This window comes from Dromiciops gliroides, chromosome 4, assembly GCF_019393635.1.
Source record: "Dromiciops gliroides isolate mDroGli1 chromosome 4, mDroGli1.pri, whole genome shotgun sequence".
In the NCBI taxonomy this organism is placed as follows: domain Eukaryota; kingdom Metazoa; phylum Chordata; class Mammalia; order Microbiotheria; family Microbiotheriidae; genus Dromiciops; species Dromiciops gliroides.
Window position 1 is genome coordinate 77486861 of NC_057864.1, and position 23609 is coordinate 77510469.

Here is a 23609-nt window from a genome sequence, read left to right on the forward strand (position 1 = left end):
CTGTAGATTATACAGCATTTTTCAATCATTTTACTTTTGTGCTATCCTTTTTTCTTCCCAGTGGGTAGTTTGGGAAGGTAGGAGGAAGGTTAGGAAGCTCCTCTACCCATTGATGAAATTTTAGTGTAAATAAGAAAGGCATTTTGCTTGTGGAAAAGACAAATTAGTTAGGCCTTTGAGAAAAATAAACAAGACCAGCATAATGTGAGGGCCAAAATTTGATATACGGAGCATTATTTGGGTGACTCGCCTTAATATTGGGGTCCCGGAAATATGAGGGACCTTTTAGGTTTAACCCTCCCCTCTGAACTGCCCTTTTTAGATATTTCTCCCAGGCCATTAAGAAAGGAGCCTCTAAGCTTTAGTTCACAAAAGGATCAGATTTTATTACTTGGGAATTAATTAAACAAAGGTGAAACTAATAAAAATCAAAGATAAGGAAATAGGAAAATTGAAATACAGATAGATATTCTTAACTTTAAGTTTAACCTATTCACTGCCCAGACTGTTCCCAATTAAGCTAGTTCAAAGGAATTTAGGGTTTAATGTAATTAACTCACCAACCCCTGGGACAGTCTGCAGTTCTCGACAGAACAGTGGTCTCCCGAGACAGAGCACGGCATACCGCCAGTGCAAGGGCCCAGAAGGAAAAAGGCTGAATTCCGGAAGACGCCTAGCATTCCGGAAGCAGCCTGCCTCCCTTCAGGGAGCATTCAATCTCTCCTCCCCCAAAAGGGGAGGTCCCCTTTTGGGGAAGCTGTCTTTCTGATCTCAGTAGCATATGTAACCTCGGGGTGGGCCAGGTGTGGCCCCTCCCAAATGGGTTAGCTAAAAATGGGAATATTAATTTTTACCACAATAATAAAGAAGGCAAGAATGCACAGAAGACAGCAATAGTGGGCATTTTATTATGACATTTGGACTCTGATTAAGAGTTATAGATTTCCTTGGGGGGCCGCTAGGTGGTGCAGTGGATAAAGCACCCGCCCTGGAGTCAGGAGGACCTGAGTTCAAATTTGGCCTCAGACACTTGACACTTATGAGCTGTGTGACCTTGGGCAAGTCACTTAACCCCCATTGCCCCACAAAAGAAAAAAAAAAGAAAAAGAAAAAAAGGAGCTTTCCTGATGTAGAATGGTAGTTCACTGGTCATGAGTAAAGAGGATTCCTGTTCAGGTGTGGGTTGGACCAGGTAGCTGCTGAAGACCTTTCCAACTCTGAGATGTCACACATGCTTTAGAATGAGTTTCAAGTGCTGCTGGAGAGATCCCAAAAGCCTAAACTGCTTATATATTTTTTTGTGAGCCTAAAGAATTTTTTATTATCCCTTCACATACATAGCAGAGGAATATAACTGAAGACAGTGAGCAGTCTGTGAAAAGCACATTACTGGTGCTGTGATTCCTATCCTTAATTTCCATTAAAATTTTTCCTTTCCCACATCCTCATTTTCTCTAGACCCAGGGCATGTGGTCTCATGTTAACTTGCACAAGCAGCCTGAAAGGGTTCTTCTCCTATGGGTTATCTGGACCAGTTGAGCTTCTCAGAGAATTTAAATTAAAAGTAATGCTTAATTGTGAGATTTAATCATGAAACACTTTATCACATTTAGTGCTTTCATTTTGCTAAAGAGGAAACTTAATATTCTTTGTCTTGTTTTCCTGTCTGAGAGGCAGTTGTTGTCTTTCAGAAAGCCTGAGGAAGTGGGATAACTTCATCCAATGGCTTCTCCTTCCCTTGATTTCCTGTACACCTGGGTATTGTGTCCTTGGACTACCTCCATTTAAAAGCTACCATCACTTGCTAGTGAAACCCCAAGCCTTTTGCAGCCTCTGCTTAAATCAGTGAAGTCTCCTCCCTCCCCTTCCAAAAGCCGGGCAGGCTGTGGACTTCCCACCACGTATGCTCGACAGCAACACAAGCACTTGATTGTTTGGTAAGCTCCCTTGGGATTTTAGCTGCCTCTCATTTTTTACTAGGCAGTTGTTGGCATGATTCCCAAAGAGGTGGCATGGGTAGGTTATCTGTGGTTTCTGTAACTTTCCTTCAGGGCTGAGCCTCCTGAAAAACAAGGCTCCTCTGGAGCCTCAGGCACTGGGTTTGTAATGGATCTGGGCAGTGATAGCCAATATCTTGAGGCTGGTCACCAAGATGTCATGCTATATACGAGACTGCTTATAGAGGGAGATCAATTTAGTCTAACCCATTGGGGAGAAGTGGTGATTGTTTTAAAGGGGTTGTTAGTATTCCATGTTCTAATATTCCAACAACATTTTGAAGTTATATCCTTTCTCTAACATCAATGAAAGTATTTACTATGTGAATATCCAAAGATTCTGGTGATTCCGGTTTGGCATCTTTGTAGTGGTAAGAAGGCACTGGTTTATGGGGGCCTGAGAGCATTCATTCAAGAAACATTTGTTAAGCAACTTCTCTATTTGCAATATACTGGGTCCCTGCCTTTTAAGAGTTTATGGTAGTGTAGAGGGAAAAGATGTACCTCGACAAATACAATGCAAATTAGAATTCTCTTAAGTATATCTGAGGAGAGTTAGGGATGAAGGGAGGGCTTCAATTATGTATTTCATCCCTCAGTTTTCCCTTTTTAAAATTATCTTAGGGATTATGGAAACTGCCTAGTCCTGCCCTTTATTTTACTGATGAGGCCCTAAGACCTGCAGAGTTAAAAGGGACTCGTCCTTGTCTTTCTTTTGACAAGTAGTAAGAAGTAGAGCCAGGATTTGAACCCATGGCTGTCTGAACTGTAAAAAAAAATTATTATTATATCTAATCTAGTCTGAAAAATTATAATTGGACTTATATGAAAAATTATAACTATATGCAAAATTATAAGTTTAGAAAAATTATAATTGGGCCATAAGTCCTGCTGCGGTTGCCATTCAAATGTAAGAATATTTTGAACTACTGGCCTAATTTGGGGGGCCTAATCTGACTGGAGGACTAATCTGGGTCTTTTGACTAACTGGCTATCTGACTGCTATTGATTTAATGTGGGCCATTTATAAAGTTCCACCACACTGCTCCATTCCCAAAATTGATAAGCAAAAGATTAAGAAGCCTCTTAACTAAATAATCAAAGCAGGGTTTATTTATGAGATACTATTTAAAATTAAGAATACAGGGAAATAAAATGTACAACCTGACTGCGTTCCAGTGCTTCTACCTGCTGCCCCTAACGGCCTCTCCGTTCTGTTCTAACTCCCAGGTCTATATGTCTTTCTTCTCTCCACTCAAATCTCAGGGCTTTTTGTGCCCCCACAGACCAAGCAAATTCGCCAGCCAGGGCTTCGGCTGGTGGGGGGGGGGGGGTGTGGTGCTTGAGCCTCCCATGCATACCACACCCAGGGCTCCAGGGGCCCATGCCCCTGCTGCGCACCTGGGACCTCCGCATGGGCTACGCCAGAGCCCAGCCGGGAGGAGCCCACGATCCCTCTGATAGATCCTCTCACGGTGGAGGGAGCTGGGGCTCTCCCCCCAGCTGTCTGACCTGTCATATTGTACAGCCCACGGGGCTTTTTTGGCTCAGCTAAAGCAGAGGGGGAGGGGCACCAGCACCTCCCACACAGAAGAGACCCTGAGGGCCTAAGGCTTTCTAATCTCAGCCCAAAGGTAGGGTCCCCAAATCAAAATAAATTTCCAAACTCTAGATCAAGCATTCTTTCCAAAGGTCTAATTGACTCCAAGGCTATCTCTCAGTCCAATACTCTATGCTATCCATTAATATATTATAGGTAACATATCAGCTTCCCTCCCCCCCTCCCTCTCCCTTCACTATTCAACAATCCCCTCCTTGTTCCTAATCCCAGCATAGTGCCTGGCACTATAAATGCTTGTTGAGTCCCACCTCATAGGAGAATAGTACCAGTACTAATTTTCAAAGGTTATGCTTTCAAAGAATGAATAACTTCAGAAAATGTTTTGTTCCATATATGTGAACCAGAGCTAAACCCTGAAAAACAAAAACAAGTGAGAATGAAAAGTTTAATGATGTTTCCATCTGAAATTATAATATGCAATGCTAGAAAGTGGAAGACTTGATGCTCAAGTCCAACTTTTAAAAGCATACACACATTCTATTTTATAATTGACAAATAAAACAAAGTAGAAATTAACTTTCTTACCCAAGTAACAACTCCAGAAAAGGCATGTGAGATGCTTGATTGGCTACCCTTACCCTTACCATATTTACCGACCATATCAATAACTGGGAATAAAAATCTTCACTGTATATTTCACAAAAGAACTTTTAAAATTGTCGTTTGTGAGGGACTTGGTACTTTGCATACATTAAGAGTTCTGCTAAAGTCTGTTAATTAACTGAATCAAAATGAGTAAGTAATTACAGAGATTGATTGGATATTTTACATAATTTAATTTATTCACGTTCTCTACTGCCTTAAATTTTTTTTTTTAAGTTGAGGTTGAACCATCTGTAAGTGGTCTTTGCTTGATTGTTTGGGATTTCAGATGCTTGTGAGACTTGCTTTTCCTTGTTACCTAAAGATCTTTTTGTCTTGTTTCAATCTGAGGAAAGAACTCTGCATGTTTTATCTGAAAGCCATTTTAAAAAATTAAATACTTAAGACAAGCTAGAAATCCCAACTGATTGTCATACAGCTTAATGCTGATGGAGGATTCTTATTCTAAGAAGTTACTTCACATATTTACAATTCAGGATAACTGTTCCAAAGAGGCATGTATTTCTTGTTTTTTTTTCCTGAGGGCTATATTATGCCTTAATATATTTCTGCTAATTTTTTTTTCCAAACAGTAATCAAGATAGAAAAAGTCAGAAAATAAGAACTAAATATTCCCATACCTTTCAATTTGTAAGTTGTAAAGCTGACAAAATTCCACAGTGGTAAATTAAAATAATACCTTATATTTGTATAGTACTTTACAGTTTCCAAAGTGTTTTCATTTCTGTTATTTTCATTTGATTTGCTTCATAAAATAAGCATGGTTATCCCTAATTTCCACAATAGGAAACCGAGGCTTATTGAATATCTTCTAGGATCACACAGTGATTTAGTGACCGACCTGAGACCTTGAACTCAGTTCTTCTGAGTCCTCTAGTTCAGCATTCTTTGCACTCTGCCACCTTCCTGGTTGCCTGGTCTAAAGAAAGAAATAATTCTGCTGTCTCTTCATGATTATAGCAGTTATGGGATGAAGTTAATTTAGTAATTCACATCATTAATGGCCAGAGATTTTTAGCATTAGTTTTTCTTTTGCATTTAAGCAAAACATTTTATATAGGTTGTTATTTAAAAAAAACACATCAAACTTTTTAGAAAATGTGTTTTGCATTATCTTTTTCCTTATCACTCTTACTGCCATAGTGATTCTTTTTAATATAATCCCAGTAGAGAAACAAGAATGATGTCAGGAAAAATGTTAAATTCAGGCAGGAGATTATGGGATAATGTCCTCTTGAAATGAGCAGCTCATAACAGTTGCAGGATTAAGTTAAAAGATGGCATCTTCATTGCACTGTCTTCACTAGGAAGCCGTCAAGAATAGAAGCAGAGAGATCTCTCAAGGTTCCTTCCAACAACAATATTTTCTGTAAATCTGGGAGAGGAGAGAAGGGTCAAAGTAATATTGAAACAATTTACTAGAGATTCTCACTTGGCTGTGATCTTCCTAACTCTAGAGCTGTTAAGATACCCCTTTGACTTCTCCTTTTAGAGGTATTTCATTTGCCAGCATGTTTCTTTAGTCTTTTCAAATTGAAGAACTGACTGTGAATACATCATCACTGTATGCTGTGCGATAAGTCCTGGACAAATACAAGGGGAGGGAGTCAGCCCCAAATATCATTGAATGACTGGGAATGGAAAGAAGCATGGAACAAAAAACACGGTCTAGGAGTGGGTTCATATGAGTTGTCAAATAAAGAGTCCCTGTTAAACTTTTGGTTTCAAGGAGGTAGCAGAACTTGGATCAGCTGCTCTTGTACAAATGACCCTTAAACACTTTTTGGCTGTTCCTAGGCTCTTCAGTTCTTCTCAGAAGAGCCTTCTGGGGCTTAACCAGTGAGATCTTTCTTTTTCCTCTGTAGCTTAAATTACTAGCATTTCAGTATCCCAAAATCCAGAATCTTGGAAAATAATGAAAAATATTTGCTCTTACAGATATTGTGCATGAATTTCTGTGAAGGCACTTGAAATACAAGGAAGCACTTCTAGCTAGCACAGTGGAACACACATGTTTCTGACATCTTCCTCCTAGTGTGGATCACTCGGTGTGTGTTCAGCCAAGAAAAGAATGAAGAGTGTGTTTTGTGTTTGGCAGCCTTCGTGTGCTTGACCCAAGGCACAACACACTATTCTTAGGAGGGTTAGGGTTTGGTTAGTACACATTGGGAAGCTCAATGTACTGCAGACCTTGAGCTCATTTGTTTGCTTCTTCATTCATCTTAGGTTATTTAGGTAGAAGCAACTGTCTGAAGGAATGATATCATATTCTAATATAACTAAATAGCCTGAATTTAGAGATTTGAATACTGATGCTTAGCAAAACATAGATGATGCTACATGACATGACTCCCTATTACTTCTAGGATCAAATATACATTGGCTTATTTGGCTTTTGGAGCTCTTTTCAATCTGTCCCCCTTTCTATCATTCTAGCCTTTTAGAGCTGGGTATAGGGTGCTCAAGGTGATTTATGTATCGGTTGTCTCAGCTGTTAGAATGTAAACTCCTTGAGGGAAGGACTGGTTCCTCCTCCCCCTTTTTTCTGTTCCTAGAATTTAGTATAATTTCTGGCACATAGTAATTAATAAATGCTTATGGATTTGGTTAATCATAATAGACAAGGAACTTTTGACTTGATCTGCACTCTAAGGTTTACACGGGGGAGTTACTACCATCACCGGAAGGAACCATCTCCTTGACAGTGGGATTTGCCTCTACCTAGATAGTTTACATGTCCCTCTATCCAAATTATTCACTGAATTTATCACAGATCATAGGAATCTATATTCTTTTCTTGGTTTTTGGTTACCTTAACAGCTTTTGGAATTGTGTGGGACAGGAGTTGATTCCTAAAGCAATATAAAGAGAAGTACATTGGGTTGTATAGACTAAGATGTTGTGTAGACTAAGATGAAGCACCACATTATTTTATGGAATTTGTAGAATTTACTTTATGCTGCAAAATTCCAGATTGATTGTAAGGAATCTCTCAGGCCCTACAGGATTGTTCCAGCATATGCTTATAATAAGAAACCTCTATCTACATTATCAGGGGAAATGACTGGTGGATAGAGAAAAGGAAATTAAAACCTTGGGGAGAATTCTTAACTTTTTTTGTATCATTTATTCTTTTGGCAATCTGGTGAAGACTATGGAGCCCTTTATGAGAATTAGAGCGCCACCAACCTGCTGAGAAAGACATTGCAGGGAAACTCTGCCATGAGGAGAAAGCATGTGACTTCAGCGTCCAGAAGTGACTTTTCTGGGGTTTTGAAGTTTGAATTGGCATCTAGAAGTTATGTCTAATGCCTGTGGGTCTTGTCTATCATAATTACCAGCCAATTAGCTTGTAGCTGTGTATGTGAACGGCCCAGTTTCCTGTTTCACAGGGGGCTTCTGGGAGAAGCAAGGTCTTTCCAGTCTGGACTTTAGAGTGGTGGCAGAGAACTTCACGTGGGCTGTTAGGGAAAGGCAAGTTTTTCTCTCTGGCTATACCGAATAGATCTACACTAGGGTTTTCCTCTCTTGCTCTCTTCACTAACTTCTAATACATTTTAATAAATACTTAAAAGACTAAACTCTTGCTGAATTGATTAGTAAATCTTCACTAGTTTACACACACACACACACACACACACACACACACACAGGGGTCATATCAGGCGACAAAATATTAGATTTTAAACATCACATCTAGAATTTTAGACCTTACACCTTTTTAGAATCCTTTTTGTAAATGCATAAAATAAAATACAAAGCATTACGAAGGAAATAAACTATATTTCAATGCAGTTATTAATATGTAATTTTAAAAAGTCACGGACTCTAGGTTAAGAGCTCCATTGTTTTAGGCCCTTCCAGGGATTGCTGAGCAAACATCCCAAATGTCTTGTGTTCAGATAAGTGACTTTGCTTCAAAACAGGCTTCCTCTTCATCAGGGAATGACATCTGTGCCTCGGTTGTGTTAGCAGGATGATGTGCATTCAAGCCATTGATTGAGTTAGAGATGAAAGAAGCTTGGCATGGAAAACATCATCAGATGTGGGGATGAAGTCTGTTCTTCCAGATTACCACAGGGCTCTAAAAATTAACAGAATGGGAAAGAGAAGGCATATTTCAAGAAAGATGATGTATGGGAAAGTGTTCTACTCGCTGGAGAAAAGAGCCATCCAGAAACTGTCACACAAAAGCCATGCAAAATGACCAGGTGTGCCAACTTGTTAAAACTAAAAGTTTATTACCCCAAATTCACAAAACTGTATAATAGCAAATGAAATTTAAATAATTAAACTTTCAAATGATTTTCTAAGTTCATAGCATTATACTTTTGAAATTAGTAAAGCTCAAAACTACATTAAGACACCTTGTATATTAGAATCATTTCCCTTTATATCTTGGATATCAGACCTTTATTGGAGTAGTCTACTCCAGGCATTTTCCCCCCCATATAACTGTTTCCCTTTTGATTGTACTGATTTTTTTGGGGGGGGGTGGAGGGGGTGCAAAAACTTTTCAATGTTAAGTGATAAAAATTATCCATTCTATTGCCTGTGCTCTTCTGTCTCTTGTTTTGTCAAGAGCTCATCCCCTTGCCATAGTTGGGAAAGCTTATCACCTTCCCTGCTGCTCCAAATTGTTTATGATTTGTCCTTTAATGTAATATCTACGTCCACTTAAATTTTCTGAGCCTCAGTCAGGAAGTCTATAAATGGTCTTTAAAATGGAAATAATAATATGCTGCCTTCTGTGGTCCAGTGGAAATGCTGCTGGCTCTCCAGTCAGAAGGCATGGGCTCACACCCTCCCTCTGTCACTCAACTGCCTTGTGACCTTGGACAAGTTGTTTAACCTTTTTCAGGCCTTTTATCCTCAACTATAAAATGAGAGTATTCTTTAGAAATTACTCCTTTTCTAAATCTCTGAGATTTAAATGATAATGCTTTCAGAAAGTCCTTTTGTAAATGCTATACTATCTTTGAATATGAAGGTTATTCTCTTGTTCAACCATCAATAAGCTATGTCATTAAGTTGGCTTTCTAGTATTACTAATGGATTTGCTGTGAGTCATTCTTACTTTCTTTTCATTTCCCCTTGGGAACAGGGGCCCACATTTGCAAAACAAATGGCATACGTAGGAATGCCAACCTTGGCAATGGAATAGAGCAAAACTAAATAACCCATGTTGGGATCAGATGTGTGACACTGTTTGAAACTGAGCTAACTAGTAACACATCCTCTAGGGAGCTCTAAAAGGCTAGAGCTTCAAGCTTACTGTGAGGTCCCACGTCCAACTTGGATGTTTTGATCATCTTTAGTGTTCTACAATCATCAAGTATTTCTTTATATACTTTTGACTGTGGGTACTCTTTTCTTTATTATTATTATTTTTTTAAATTTTAGTGGGGCAATGGGGGTTAAGTGACTTGCCCAGGGCCACACAGCTAATAAGCATTAAGTGTCTGAGGCCGGATTTGAACTCAGGTCCTCCTGCCTCCAGGGCCGGTGCTCTACCCACTGCACCACCTAGCTGCCCTGGGTACTCTTTTCTACCAATGTAGAATTCAACCTCTCAGGGTCATGTCCATTTCACAAGTTGATGTGACCTATAGAAATTATCTGGTGATGAGCTTTTCTGCACTTAGCTCTTCTAGTCCTTGCAAAATAGTTACAGTCTTAAATTAGTCCCTTATTTAAAAGCCATTCCAGCTTAATAGTGTTTCTCAGAACATGTGCTCTGCTGGCAGAGTCTTCAAGAACCTGTGGTCTCTTCCATGCCAGGAAGGCTAGAGTAAGGCTGCAGTGAAGGCCCTGTTCACATATACATATTACCTCCTATTCTCCCAAATGATTATTTCATCACCTCTTCATTTGGCCTAGCCAAATTAAGAGTGGCAGAGAGTGGAGAGATTGATACCAGAATGTCCATGGAGGCCAAAATAGTTATCAGGGGATGTCAGGAGAAAAGGTGGATAAGCAGCTATTGATTATTTATATGAATGCTATTGTGGGAAAATGGCTTTAAGTATTACTAAAGTTGATTAAAAAAAACCTGTCAATTATTTCCCTTCCAGTTCACTTATTAACAATTTGTTATCCTAAGTTTCACAGTATTCAATCTCAGGGCTGTTTGAGTAACTGTGAACTAAACCTTTAAATCTTAATGTTTTAAAATTTTTATCTTTTTGCAGAATAAGAGAGATCATGACCCATGCTTGCAAATTCCAAGTTGAACCAGATTCCCCAATGTCAATTACCTTGGCCATAGTAGAGTCTGATTCCACAATCGTCTATTATAAACTGACTGATGGATTCGTAGTGCCAGATCCTCCTGATGAAGTTGAGGATACTGATAGTAAACAGTGGAGAAAGAAAAAGAAACTGAAGAGGTGACTTGAAGTGTGAACTGAAGAACTGAACTGAGGACAGTTCATGGAATCACTGATGTCAAGCCAATATGAAGATAAGCAAAGGATACGGTGGTTCAGTTGACATACTGAAGAAAATAAGGTTAACAAGCAACATAACAACCGTGCAAACACACTTTTTCATCCAACTCTGCCCCTGCTAGGCCTAGACCCCAAAGAGAAAGAGCTTCACGGAAAAGGGCCCGTATATCCAAAAAGCATTTATCGCAACTATTTTCCTAATAGCCCCAAAATGGAAATTAAGGGGGTACCCACCTACTGGAATGGCTACAGAAATTGTGGTCTGTGAATCTAATGGAATATTATTGTGCCAGAGGAAGCGACGGCATGGATTGTTTCCAGATAAAGTGGGAAGATCTCTATGATCTGATTCAGAGTGAAGTGACCTAGAGGAGGAAGAATGCATCAGACAAAGCATAGGCGGAAGAACAGGGCAGGTTTAGTAATGCTACGGGCCCACGATCTGGAGCTCTAGCTTAGCTGGGACTAGCTCCAGGACTGTGCTTTGGCTTCTCCTGGAGGTGGGTCAGCGTTTGGTCTGTGGCATGGGCACTTGGCACAGGGACCGGATCTGAGTTCAGCTAGCTTCTTAGTCTCCCTAAGCAGCCAAGTTCCAGATACCCTCTCCAGTACCTACAAGTCCACAACAGTTGCCTCACCTACACCTGCCTGGGAAAGAGGGGACCTTCCTAGCCTCCCTGAATAGACATTCTATCAACTTCCAGGTACCCTCTGTGGCCTTCTACAACTCCAAAGCAGTTGTCTTCACCTATCTGTTTTCTCCTTCACAATGCACTGCTCCACCCCCTACACCCAAACTATACACAGCTGTCTGATGCTCTGAGATACCTCTATGCCAAGACTGAACCCCAAAGGACAATGATAACCTACCCAAATTCATTCCTCAGTGGTGAACATATTTTCACACTGTCATGTCCTCTCCATCCCGTTGTATACCTGGCTGCCATTGTTCAAACTCCCATTCTCTGTCCCTTGTGGACCACTTCCTTATTCCCTTTTTCCTTCTCAATCCAACCTCTTCCTTCCTTGTGTCCACTCTAAAGTCACCTACTTCTTCCACTGTGATCTCTGGATTTCCTGTTCAATGGGTAAAAAACCTAGCTCTCTTAAATTTTTTTATTTCTCACCCCTCTGTGTCTTGCACTCATTGAGATCTGGCTCTGTTCTGATGACACCACATCGCTGACCACCTTTTCCAGCACTGTTTGCACTTTCATTCATTCCCCACCCCCTTTCTTTACTCCCAACTCACTGTTCTTGGTGGGCAAGTCAGAACACTCTTTGCTCTTCATTACCACTTCCAGGCTCTTGCTCTACCACCATCATTCACCACCTCTGAGGTTCATTCAGTCCATATTAATCATTCAGTCAAGATTCTGGTGGCTGTTGTCTACCTACCTCCAGGACACTCTCCTTCCTCAAAGGGTTAAGTGGCTCACTCAGTCTTTCTCTTCATCTCTCCAACTCCTGCTCTCGTACTAAAGGACTTCATCATACATATTCATACTACTACAAGCACCTTAGCTTCAACTTACTCATTTCTTCTGACCTACTCTTCTTCCCACCTTAGCTATACCCAGAGATGGTCTTGATCTTCCCATCTCCTGCAAATATTCCACTTCCTTGGTCACAAATTCTGAAACTCCTTTTTTGGATAAATTTGTTGTCATTCCACTTCTCCTTCTGTTTTGCAGTCCCCTAACCCTATTCTTCGTCCTCAACAGCTGGAATTCTCTACCTCCTTATCTTTACTCCTTGATTTGCCTGGCTTCCTTCAAGTCCAAACTAAAATCCCTGCTTCTATTACAAGCCTTTCCCAGCCCTTCTTAATCTTAGTGCCTTCCCTCTGACAGTAATCCAATTTGTCCTGTTTATATATGTTGTTTTGACAAAGTTGTTTGCATATTCTCTCCTCATGGGGAGCATCTGTCTTTTGCTTTTCTTTAGGTGTACTAAGGTATAGTACCTGGCGAATAATAGGCACTTAATAAAATGCTTGTTGACTTGGAGTGAGCAGACCTAAGAGAACAATTTATTCAATAACAACAAAATTACAGAGAAAAATAATGGAAATATTTTACATCTCTGAGAAATACAATGATAAACCATGAATCTAGAAGATTGAGGATGAATCACACCACCCACCTTTTGGATGTGGCCAGTGTGGGATTTAAAAAAAAAAATTTTTTTCTTTAATTGCTGGACTTTTTTGGTGTTTATTTTGTGATGGTTTAAAAACCAAATTAATTGCCCAGGGGAGGGGGTACATGAAATGAGGGAGAGGTAATGAATGTTTGTAAACATATGTGTGTGTATTTTTAAAAATATATTTCCATTTATTTTTTAAAACTGTATCCCATCACCCTCCAGAAAAGTCTGGTATTTTAACATACCTCATTAAAGTGAACCAGCATTTAGTTATTTAAAGACTATATTAGGACTTAAATACTAGATTTAGTTTCAGTCTTAAAGAAGGAACTCTTTATGAAATGTCAAATCATCTTATGATTGTGATAGAGAAATGCTAATTAGTACATTTTGATCAACATTTTTTTCAATTTGTTGAGATTAGTTTATAATACTAAAATACTTTCAACAAATAATAGGACTTACAAGCAGTATTGGAAATCACTTCTACATTTTGCTTATAAAAAAAGATAGAAATTTCATGTAACTTGATCTTTACTTGCTCCACATAAGGAGGCTGTCAGAAGTCTATATATATGTATTTTACCATCATCAACTGACTTTGATTTGTTACTGTAAAAAATATTTGCATTTGAATACTGTTAAATGTATATGACCCAAGTCATTAGGGCTTGGGTGTGATCTGCCTCTCAAGAGACTTAGATAGTTCAAAGTAATGACTTGATGGACTCTTGCCCCTCTAATCTTTCCCTTTTGCAAGTTAGTGTTTAACTACAGGATATATAGCATATATGAAAATTTTGTTAACTTTCTAAAGTAAAGCAGCAAATCACGCGTAGCACTTGGACAGTTGGGAAGCCTAAGCTAAGTGGAATTGCATAGTGTTTTGGGAATGCATTAGAGACTGGTTCTAAGCACAAGATTGCATTTTATTTGACACACTGACCTGTTGGGTATTCAGAATCCACATATTCTTACTCCTAGTCTAATAATAACAAAATATGTTTAATTTATCTTGGCACTCCCATTGTGGATGATTCTGTGTATGAGTGTTTCTATACTGTTATGAGGGTAGAAATAATGAATCATGCTGTGTGTGAATTATTTGCCTGTGAATGTTCAATTTGAAGCATGCAAATGTGCGCTGACATATTGAGCACTTTAAGCATTTCACAGCTGATAGAATCACTGGCAAGGTTTAGTGGGTATACAGCTTAAGTATTTGACCTTGTACATTATGTCCTAACATTTCTGTAATTGATAGAGAAAAGGCAGTCAATGTGAAATAGAGTCACACATCCATTCCATTAATTTGTTTCAGGTGATCCACAGTAATGTGACTGTATTTATTCATTCCCACCCCCATGCCCTAGCACCCCTTTTCATTACTTTCCTATATGATAAAATCCATAACATCGATTTTCACAATGAAACTCATGACTTATTGATGCTTCGAGATCCACCTGCAAAGTGCTACCCAGAGTCACCTAGCATTTGGCACTGAGATGGAGTTTTGGAGCTGTTGGCTGGGTTAGGGAGTTAACAGGTTTTATTCCTCTAAGTAGCAAAAACCATAACCTAATCCCCTGCCTTTAACCTCTAACATTTACAGGGGGTTGGGAACAAGAACTTTATGTGCCTTCATTTCTTCTGCCTCTCTTTTCAAGGCTCAGACTCACCGTCAAGATGCATCTTTCTCTGGGTTTCTTTTTCTCCTCCAAGTAAACATCTTCCCTTCTGTTAATGGGAAGGCTCCTTTCCTCTCTCCCTTGCTCAAGTACTCAGTTTAGGCCTGTTCACAATTAATCAGGTTATAAAATCTGTGTCTACACCAAGGTCTTAGCAGTCTTTGTGAAAGCCCCTTTAAATGGTAATGCAGGAAACAGAATACCTTGACTCAATGAGAAAGCTAGAAGTGCTTGAATAAATTTGCTGATTGATTCTGAGTGTGTTCTTTCAATGTGTTTTGTGAACCTCAGGTCTACTGATTTTTCACACATTAATGCATATAAAAGATCCTGTACCCATGGTGTAGACTTTTATTATTAAATCTCTAGATCATTACTATTTTTAAGCCATTCCTTCTCTCCCTTCTGTTAGATAATGGCACTAAAGTTTAAAACAGAAATACACTAGAAGTTTTCCTGAGATAATGACAAAGTAATGCATTCCTTTCCCTGCTTTAGTAGTCAAGGTCATATTTCCCACTTCTTTCTTTGCTTTTTAAAAATTCTATATTTGAGATCACATCCACCTTAAACCCTGAATATTCACATTGATGAGATCAAAGGTCAATGAAAATATAATATTGAATATAATGTATTGGTTCAGGGGAAAGCAGAAGTGTATTTTCTTTCATATTTATAGGAGGCATTCTTTGTTGCCAAGAGAATGAAGTTGTTTATCCGTGAGCATCAAATGGAAAATTCTCTGGCTTTTAAAGCTCTTCATAACTTTGCCCCTTCCCACCTTTCCATATCTGGAATCTCTCCCTCAATTCCACCTCCTGATGTCCCTTCTTTCCAGTCTCAATTGAAGTCCCACCTTGTGCAAGAATCCTTTTCAGCATCTTCTTAACCTTAATGCCTTCCCATTATTGATTCTCTCCAATTTTCCCGTGTCCCCTATTGCACCGAGCTCCTTTACAGCAGGGACTGTTTTTTTTTTTTTTTTTGTTCTTGTTGTTTGTTGTTTGTTTTTTGCTTTTTATTGTTTCTTAGTCCTTAGAGCAGTGCCTGGCACATAGTGGGCAGTGAGTAAATGCTTACTGATGACTTGCTCCTTGTTTTGCCTTCTGGGGCTAAATGATACATGTAACCCTCCTTCCTCATGATAGTCCTTAAACTACTCAGAGACAGCTATCATAATTACCCTGAATTTTATCTTTAGGCTAAGCGTTCCTGGTTCCTTCAGTTGATTTTCTGATAGTGTGATCTTGAGCCTCTTCTCCATCCTGGACACCTTTCCTCCTTTGTCTCCTTTAGCTTATCAACATCCTTTCTAAAATGTAATGCCCAAATTGAACTCAGAACTCTGGATCCCTTTTTTTTCCTTTTTGAGTAGGGTCAATGTCCTTGAAAAGAGACAATAATTACCATTGAGAAAGTCTTTGGATCCTCTTTGCAAAGAGATTTAAGAAACAAAAACCAAGTCTCCAACAATTATTTCAGCCATCCTCTAAAGAAACATTTTGCCATCTCCCAGTAGTCCACCCCATGTTATGACCCTGTTCTACGATGTTTCTCTAATTCATAGCTTTCAAATCAAACTGCACTCCTTCAATCAACTGTGCAAGGCTTTATTACTTAAAATACAGCATGGTGACTTGCCACCTCTGTGAAGCCTTTCTAAACTAACCCTGCCAGGCACTATCAGTCAGCCTTCCATCTAGAATTCAGTAACACCAGTGCCTCAGGGTAATTCACACTATCAGCATTTATTAAGCACCTTTTGTGCAAGGCACCTGTATGAGGCCTTGCCAATATGAACATGAAAGATGGCATAGCCCCTATGCTCAGGGACAGATTACTAGTTTATAATCTGCTAAGTGAAATAAAGGACATGCACACAGATAAGTATGAGGTAGAGTGGGATACAAACAAAGGAGATGTCCAGTTAAAGTGCTCTAGGAAGAGCTGCCTATCAACTGGGGATTGGCTGGACAAATCGTATGTGAATGGGATGGTGTACTATTTTTCCATAAGAAATGAGGAAATAGATTTCAAAGAGATATGGCAAGACTTGTAGGAATTGATGCAGAATGAAGTAAGCAGAAGCAGGACAATTCGTACTATAACCACTGTTTTAAAAATGAACAATTTTGAAGATTTTTATTAACTGATGAATGAAATGACTGGGACCAACAGAATGATTCATACAGTAACCACAGCACTATAAAGACAAACAACTTTGAAAGCTCTAAGAACTAAGATCAACCCAATGGCCACCCGTGATTCTAGAGGACCAGTGATGAAACGTTATCAACCTCCTGACACAGGTGATGGATTCGGGGTGTAGAACGAGGCATAGTTTAAGACAGTCAATGAGGGAATATGTTGCTCGAGTATGCATGTTTTTTCCTTTTTTTTTTTCAGTTGAGTAAGGGGTAGGAGGGAGAGAATATATTTCTATGAAAATAAAATTTTAACAAAGAAAATTTGAGGTGAAAAATTATTTGAGCTTTGGGGAAAGGGGAAAGAGAAACTTTCATCAAACACCTAAGCTGAGCCTTGAAGGAAGACAAGTGTAACAGGCAGACATGTTGAGGGAGTACATTCCAGACATAAACAGACAACAGAAGTGGATGTGTTCTCAAACAAAGAGGTGACCCTTCTCACCAAGGCTAACTTCTTTACTTGGACACTTTCCTATTTCTCCCATAATGTTATCCCTTCAATCATCCCCCTTCTCTCTAACCTTCAGTTTCTCCCTTCTTCTGTCACATTTCCTACAATTCCCTCATATAATTATGTCATTCTAATCCTTATTCCTATATATTAATGTTATATTCCATATACTATAATGATATATAATTCTGTATCTTCCTTTTCACAGCCAGACTAAAAAAACAACCACCACCACCTTTCTGTACTCATTGATTTATTTTACTATCATTCAATTCTTAATCACTTGTAATCTGTCTTCTGCCCTCACAAGTCTTATGAAATGGCTCCCTCCACAGTTGTCTCAATTGCAGAATCTAATGGCTTTTTCTGAATTTTCATCTTTCTTAACTTCTCTGGAGCACTTGACATTGTTTTTTGTTTTGTTTGTTTTGTTTTATTTTGTTTTTTTAGTGAGGCAATTGGGGCTAAGTGACTTGCCCAGGGTCACACAGCTAGTAAATGTTAAGTGTCTGAGGCTGGATTTGAACTCAGGTACTCCTGACTCCAGGGCCGGTGCTTTATCCACTGCGCCACCTAGCCGCCCCAAGCACTTGAACATTGTTGATCACCCCCTATTCCTGGGTATTCTCCCCTTTCTTTTACACTGGTTCTCACTTTTTTTTTCTGTCTGTTACTCTTCTTTTTCAGTCTACTTTGTTGGATCATCTGGCTTTTCATGTCTGCATGTACCCCAGGAATCTGTCTTGAGCACTGCTCTCTCTACGGTCTCCATTGGGGACTTCATTAGCTCCTGTGGGTCCAGTTATCATCTTTATGCAGACAGTTCTCAGATATTATGCAGCCCTATCAGTTGCCAAATATTGTTGAAGGAAAAATGAGATAATATATGTAAAGTGCTTTGCAAACTTTAAAGCACTGTTAGCTGTTGCTATTATCATTATTGTTGTTACCTTTGGAACATCTCTCCCATCCGTCCTCCCATTCTCTTTAATCCATCATATTAGTTGAGACCCTCATTACCTTTTCCCAGTTTAGTTACTATTACAGTAACTGCTCAATTGGTCTTCCTACCCCAAGTTTCTCCCCTATCCAAATATCCTCTACATGGCTGCCAAAATAACACACATTTTCCCATCTCCGGGTACCATAGAGGATAGAGCACTAGACTTGGAGTTGGGAAAACCTGAGTATAAATCCAGCCTCAGACACTTAATAGCTATATGGCCCTGGGCAAGTTACAGAGCATCTGTCTTAGGTCTTCATTTTTAAAATGAGGATGGTAATGGCACTTAGCCTCACAGGACTGTTGTGAAAGTTAAATGACATAACATATGTAAAGAACTTTGCAAACCTTACAGCACTGTGTGAATACTAGCTATTATTATGAATTTTTCAAGTCGGCATGGTCTAGTGGAATGACCTGGGCTTCAGTCCTGTCTCTTCCACACACTGGTTTTGTGACTGCAAACTCTCCAAGATTATAAGTTGCCAAGAAGATGCCAACCTGCATTAGTAAGGAAGGTTTCTTCATCTTGGAGTTCACTATACCATTGAAATCACTGGCCCAGTTCCTAATATGGGATAGTATATGTAAAACACTTTGCAAACCTTAAGCTATACAAATGCCATTGTTGTTATTACATGAACATTTCCATATAAAAAGCAGAAAAGATGATCATAGATGAAACACAAATCTCTTTTACATATAGCTTGGCCTTTAAACAAATTCAAACAAATTAAACAGCTTGGCCTTTGTAATAAATTCAACACTCTAATTTCAAAGTTGATTTGCTTGTCTGTCTTTATCTGGTTTTCATTTTATTGTGTTTTTGTTTGTTTTGTTTTGTGGGGCAATGGGGGTTAAGTGACTTGCCCAGGGTCATACAGCTAGTAAGTGTCAAGTGTCTGTGGCCAGATTTGAACTCAGGTCCTCCTGAATCCAGGGCTGGTGCTTTATCTACTGGGCCATAGTATTTCAATTAAATAATTAAAACATGTTTCAATGCCCCTCTTTTCCTTCTTCTTTTTTGGTATTTCCGTCACAACCCTCCCCACCCCACTTCCTTTCTTAACCTATCCTTTAAATTAAAAACAAAACCAAAAACCTCTCCTGTGACAAATTTGCATAGTCAAACAAAACAATTTCACACATTGGCCTTGTCCAAAAAGATATTTCTTATCAAAATAATATTCCTAAATCATAAGCCTGACTCTGAACTTAGGACATATTGAGTCTGAGGCATCGTTGTAACATTCCAGAGGAGATAGGGAAAGAAGGTAGGGTCGGGGGGAGAGCTGGATGTATAGATTTGGGGAGTCACCTGCATCGATGGACCTAGGGGAACAGATGAGGTCACCAAGGGACAAAGCATGCATCATATTTTCCAGGTTTGTTAAAATTCTCCGCTTGTCCATCCTAGCTTCTCTTATCCTGTACATCTTGGCCTGACTGATTTTGAAAGGCTGCCATGTGCATCTGTGATCTTTCTTCCCAGACAAGTATGGCCACAGGAGTTAACACCTATGAGTAATAAATACAGGAGAGCCTCAAGCCATGTTCACACCCTGAAAGAGCTTAGTGTTGGGTAGGATTGGCTATGAAGGGCGCCTTTCCAAAGAGAGCTTAAAAACAGGGCTCCTACCTCACCATTTTGTCCATTAAAAATGCCAGGAGTTGCTTACTCCAGATCAGGAGGGTTCCTTCTATACATTGACCCAAAACCTGCTGTGGGTGATCTGCTGTACGTTATGTGAGGAGACATTTATGGGAGGAGATGATGCAGCCCTGCGTGCTTGGTTCAGGGGAAGGACTGAAATGATGGATTTGTTGAGGGATTGTCTGTGTTCTTTTCTGGCCAAAGACGGATGAGAGTGATCCATATGGGCACCAGGGGGAGCCAGCAGCTAACAACAAAAACCTCCAATTCTATTTTGCCTTGGATTCTAACGAGGATCCGAGGTACTTGGGAATTTATTTTCCATCTGCAGGAAATAGAATAAATAAAAATATAAATAATGGTTTCTGTTCTAACCCTCCCTCTCCCCCTCACATTGGCATGCCTCTAAAATTACTCTCCCTGCTGACATTAAATATGTGGCTGGATTCATGGCGTTGTTTGAAAAATGGGGCTATATTTGAAAGTGAGAGCTGGGGCTGTTTTTAAATTTTTCTTTTTCCAGAGTGATGATCTCGTTCATTTCCATATGAAACCATGCATTTTGATTCCTTTCTTGCCAATGCCTCGGTTATTTAAAATGAATTTAGGGGCCAGAAAGGCACAGCGGGAGACCCCTAGCACTTGTTTATCTCCCCCACTGGTTGAACTGCAGGTAGTGGTGGAATAAACTGTTGCCATACTGTGTCTTAATGTTTCCATGAGGAGGCCTCCATTTTTCATTGGAGGCGGAGAATGAATGAAAATCATTTTTCTCTTCCCTCTGTCTTCTTTGGTGACCTAAGGTCCAGCACTCAGCAGACCCTGCCTGCTCTTAGAGAGGGTTTCATCCAACCAGAGTCTGACAGTCTCATTTCCTATAGTCTTCCCTTAAAAGCTTTCTTTCCTTATACATCTAGTGAGCTGTTTTTCCAAATATCTTTTGTTTCCTGTAAAGAACCCTGAGGGGAAAGTTACCTTGAAACACATGGAAAAAGACAATTAGAAGTAGAATCTGATTCTTAATCTTGACAAATGAAGATAGCGTGTCTACAGCCCATGGCATTTCATTTAATGAATGTGTTATGGGCTAAAAACAGTCGAATTAATTTCCAGGCCTTAATCAGAACATTTTAACCAAAAGTGAAAAAAAAAATGTTTCGTCTTCTGTCTACACTCATTTCAGTGCTGGATTCCTCGCTGAAGTTGATTTTTCCATAGCAGCTCCACCTCTCTGCCCACCCCTCCCCTCTGTCCCCCACCAGGGGCTTTTTACATGGCCACATGGAGGCTTTTGCCAAAGTTTACAACTTTCCAGTACAGTAGATCATTTTATTCTTCAGCCATATTTCACCTTGGCTGTTTACACTGGATGGATAGTACCCTGTCCTCAGAACAAATAGCAGTAACATTCCATCTTCCCTCCAATAGTTACCCTGTTCTTATTTTTTCCCCTCCAAATTCTCTTAAAGGAGTTTGAACAAGAACAGTCTATCCTTTAAGGAAAAGGGATGGAATAAAGGAATGGCTGTTGGATGGGTGGGCTTCTTTATTATTATAAAATAACTTACTCTCTCCAAACTAGTTTCACCACTATCAAATATTGGTTAAGTTTTTAGGTTTCAGGGTATACTAGCTGGGGATTAGTGTAGGATGTCTTTAATTAATATTTCTCTCTACGGGTTTAGGGTCCAGCCAAAGATCTTTAAAAATGGGTCTCCAGCACAAATAAATGAATGCCCTTTATATAGGGGCATTTATCGTCAATGAGTGAAAAGATCACTCAGGAGCCAAACTGTGCCAAGCCCTGTGAAAAACAATAAAAGACAAAAATAAAAATAAAGAAAATAAGTAAAAATAAAGAAAGAGAAAGAGGAAAATCAAAGACAAACTCTTTGACATCGCAATACAAGGCAATGAAAGTTGGCTCCTGATGCTAGAAAAATTCTGAAAAGGTAGAGATGGTTTGTCAGGGTGGGATAGAGAAGTCATAGGTTGCACATAGTCCCAGACATAGAACTTTGTTTTCCTCTTGAAAAACTCAAGGATTCTGAATTTGTTGGGAAGACCTGGCTTCAGATGCCACCTCTGACAACTGGGGTGACCACAGGTGATTTACTTATCAAGTCTGAGACTCCTGCTTCCCCATCTGTAAACTGTAAAATACCCATAGAAGCCTATGCCACATGATTATTGTAAGCCTCAAATGAGATAAGATATGTAAAGCACTCTGTAAACTTTAAAATACCATACAAATTTAAATTATTATAATTATTGTAGAGAGTCAAGGTGGGATACTCCATAATAGCTGTGTGATCCTGGGCAAATCACTGAACCTCTAATTGTTCTAGGCAATATTCTAGGACTATAAATTGCAGAAAAGGCCCTAATTGATAGGATTTTCCTTACGGGGAGAGACTTATACCAGTGTGGCTCCCAGAAGATGTATAATGCATAGCAGCCACACCCTGGTGTCACCAGGTTGAGAGTGGCCAACAAGCCTCAAACCCATTGGTGAGTCAGGGGCATGTGAAAACTTCCCTGTTGGAATAGGTAGATGAGAATAACTTGTTCCAATGGCCTGAAGGTGGCTGAGGCAGGCTCTGTGGAGTACTTAGAGCTTGGCCAGATGTCAAAGATGCCAAGGTTATCATCTGCTGAATCCTGGGCCATTGATAGTCATCCTGACTTTTGTCTTGCCCCTGGACTTTGATGACTCTGGAAGAGAGAATGAGGCTGATGACTCTGTGCAACTCAGCCTCACTTAAATCCAATTCATGTGAAAGTAAAGACATCATCCAGTGATGGTGATGTCATTGGTCCTTCTTAAAAAGCAAAGGACAAACAACAACCAATGAAATCACAGGTCCTTTCCCTAACTTATTATCAGTATTAACACATACATCTCTCCCCCCCCCCCCCAGTATCCCTCTCCCTCTGCTTATTATTGCTTCAAAGTCCATGGTGATTGCTTTGTTGAATTTAAGACAAAATATACTTCTTGAGGATTTCACTTTCTTTCTTTGTATTTCTAGTGCCTAGCACATGCCTTGCATATAGTAGGCACTTAATAAATATTTTTGTTAAATTGAATTATTATGATCACTTAGAATCGACCATCCCAAAGACCAAATCTTGTTTTTAAAAACATAGTAACTAAAGCAAAACAGACCAAACATTCAAGCCTTTCTGTGTATTATAAATGCCCCAGCATGTTTTCACCTTCCTTTGAACCAGTATCATACTTGCTGCCGGTTCCACAACAAATTTTTCAAAATTAGGGACATCATACACTGCTTTATTTCATTACTTAATGTTTCCTATGTGTTGGTCTTTCTACAATTCAATTTTTCTCTCCTAACACAGAACAGTGCTTTGCACCTGAGCACTAGCAGAAAGAGCACTGGACCTGGAGGAGTAATGGACTCGAGTCCCAACTCTGCCGTTGATTAATTTTGGCATCCTAGGCAAACACAATCTGTTTGACCCACAGTTAACTCATCTGTAAAACCGACATGATAATGGCTATACTTCTATCACAAGGTCATTAGGAGAATAAGAGATGTTGGTGTGTGGTACATATTGCAACCTTCTAATTTGTTGTTCTCATTAATTGCTATGGAACATCCCCAACATTAAAAAAATGTACTTGGTGACCAAACCTTTTGGTGAGGATGCTTAACTAGGTTGATCCTCAGACCAGGCACTCACAGACCACTTAGAGTCCACGATTGGGCTCACAGTCAAAGCTTGGAAAAAGATTCTTTTCTGTTGGCTTAGCCTTTGAGAAC

General features: G+C 39.5%; 1 protein-coding gene across 1 annotated transcript in view; it reads left to right on the plus strand.

The window, feature by feature from the left end:
* Positions 1–12679, plus strand: part of TSEN15 (tRNA splicing endonuclease subunit 15) — a 33445-nt gene extending 20766 nt beyond the window's left edge. The window contains 1 exon segment of the mRNA XM_044003133.1: positions 10413–12679. Coding sequence (XP_043859068.1) covers positions 10413–10614 — 202 coding nt within the window. The 3' untranslated portion in view covers positions 10615–12679.
* Positions 12680–23609: the final 10930 nt, after the last annotated feature.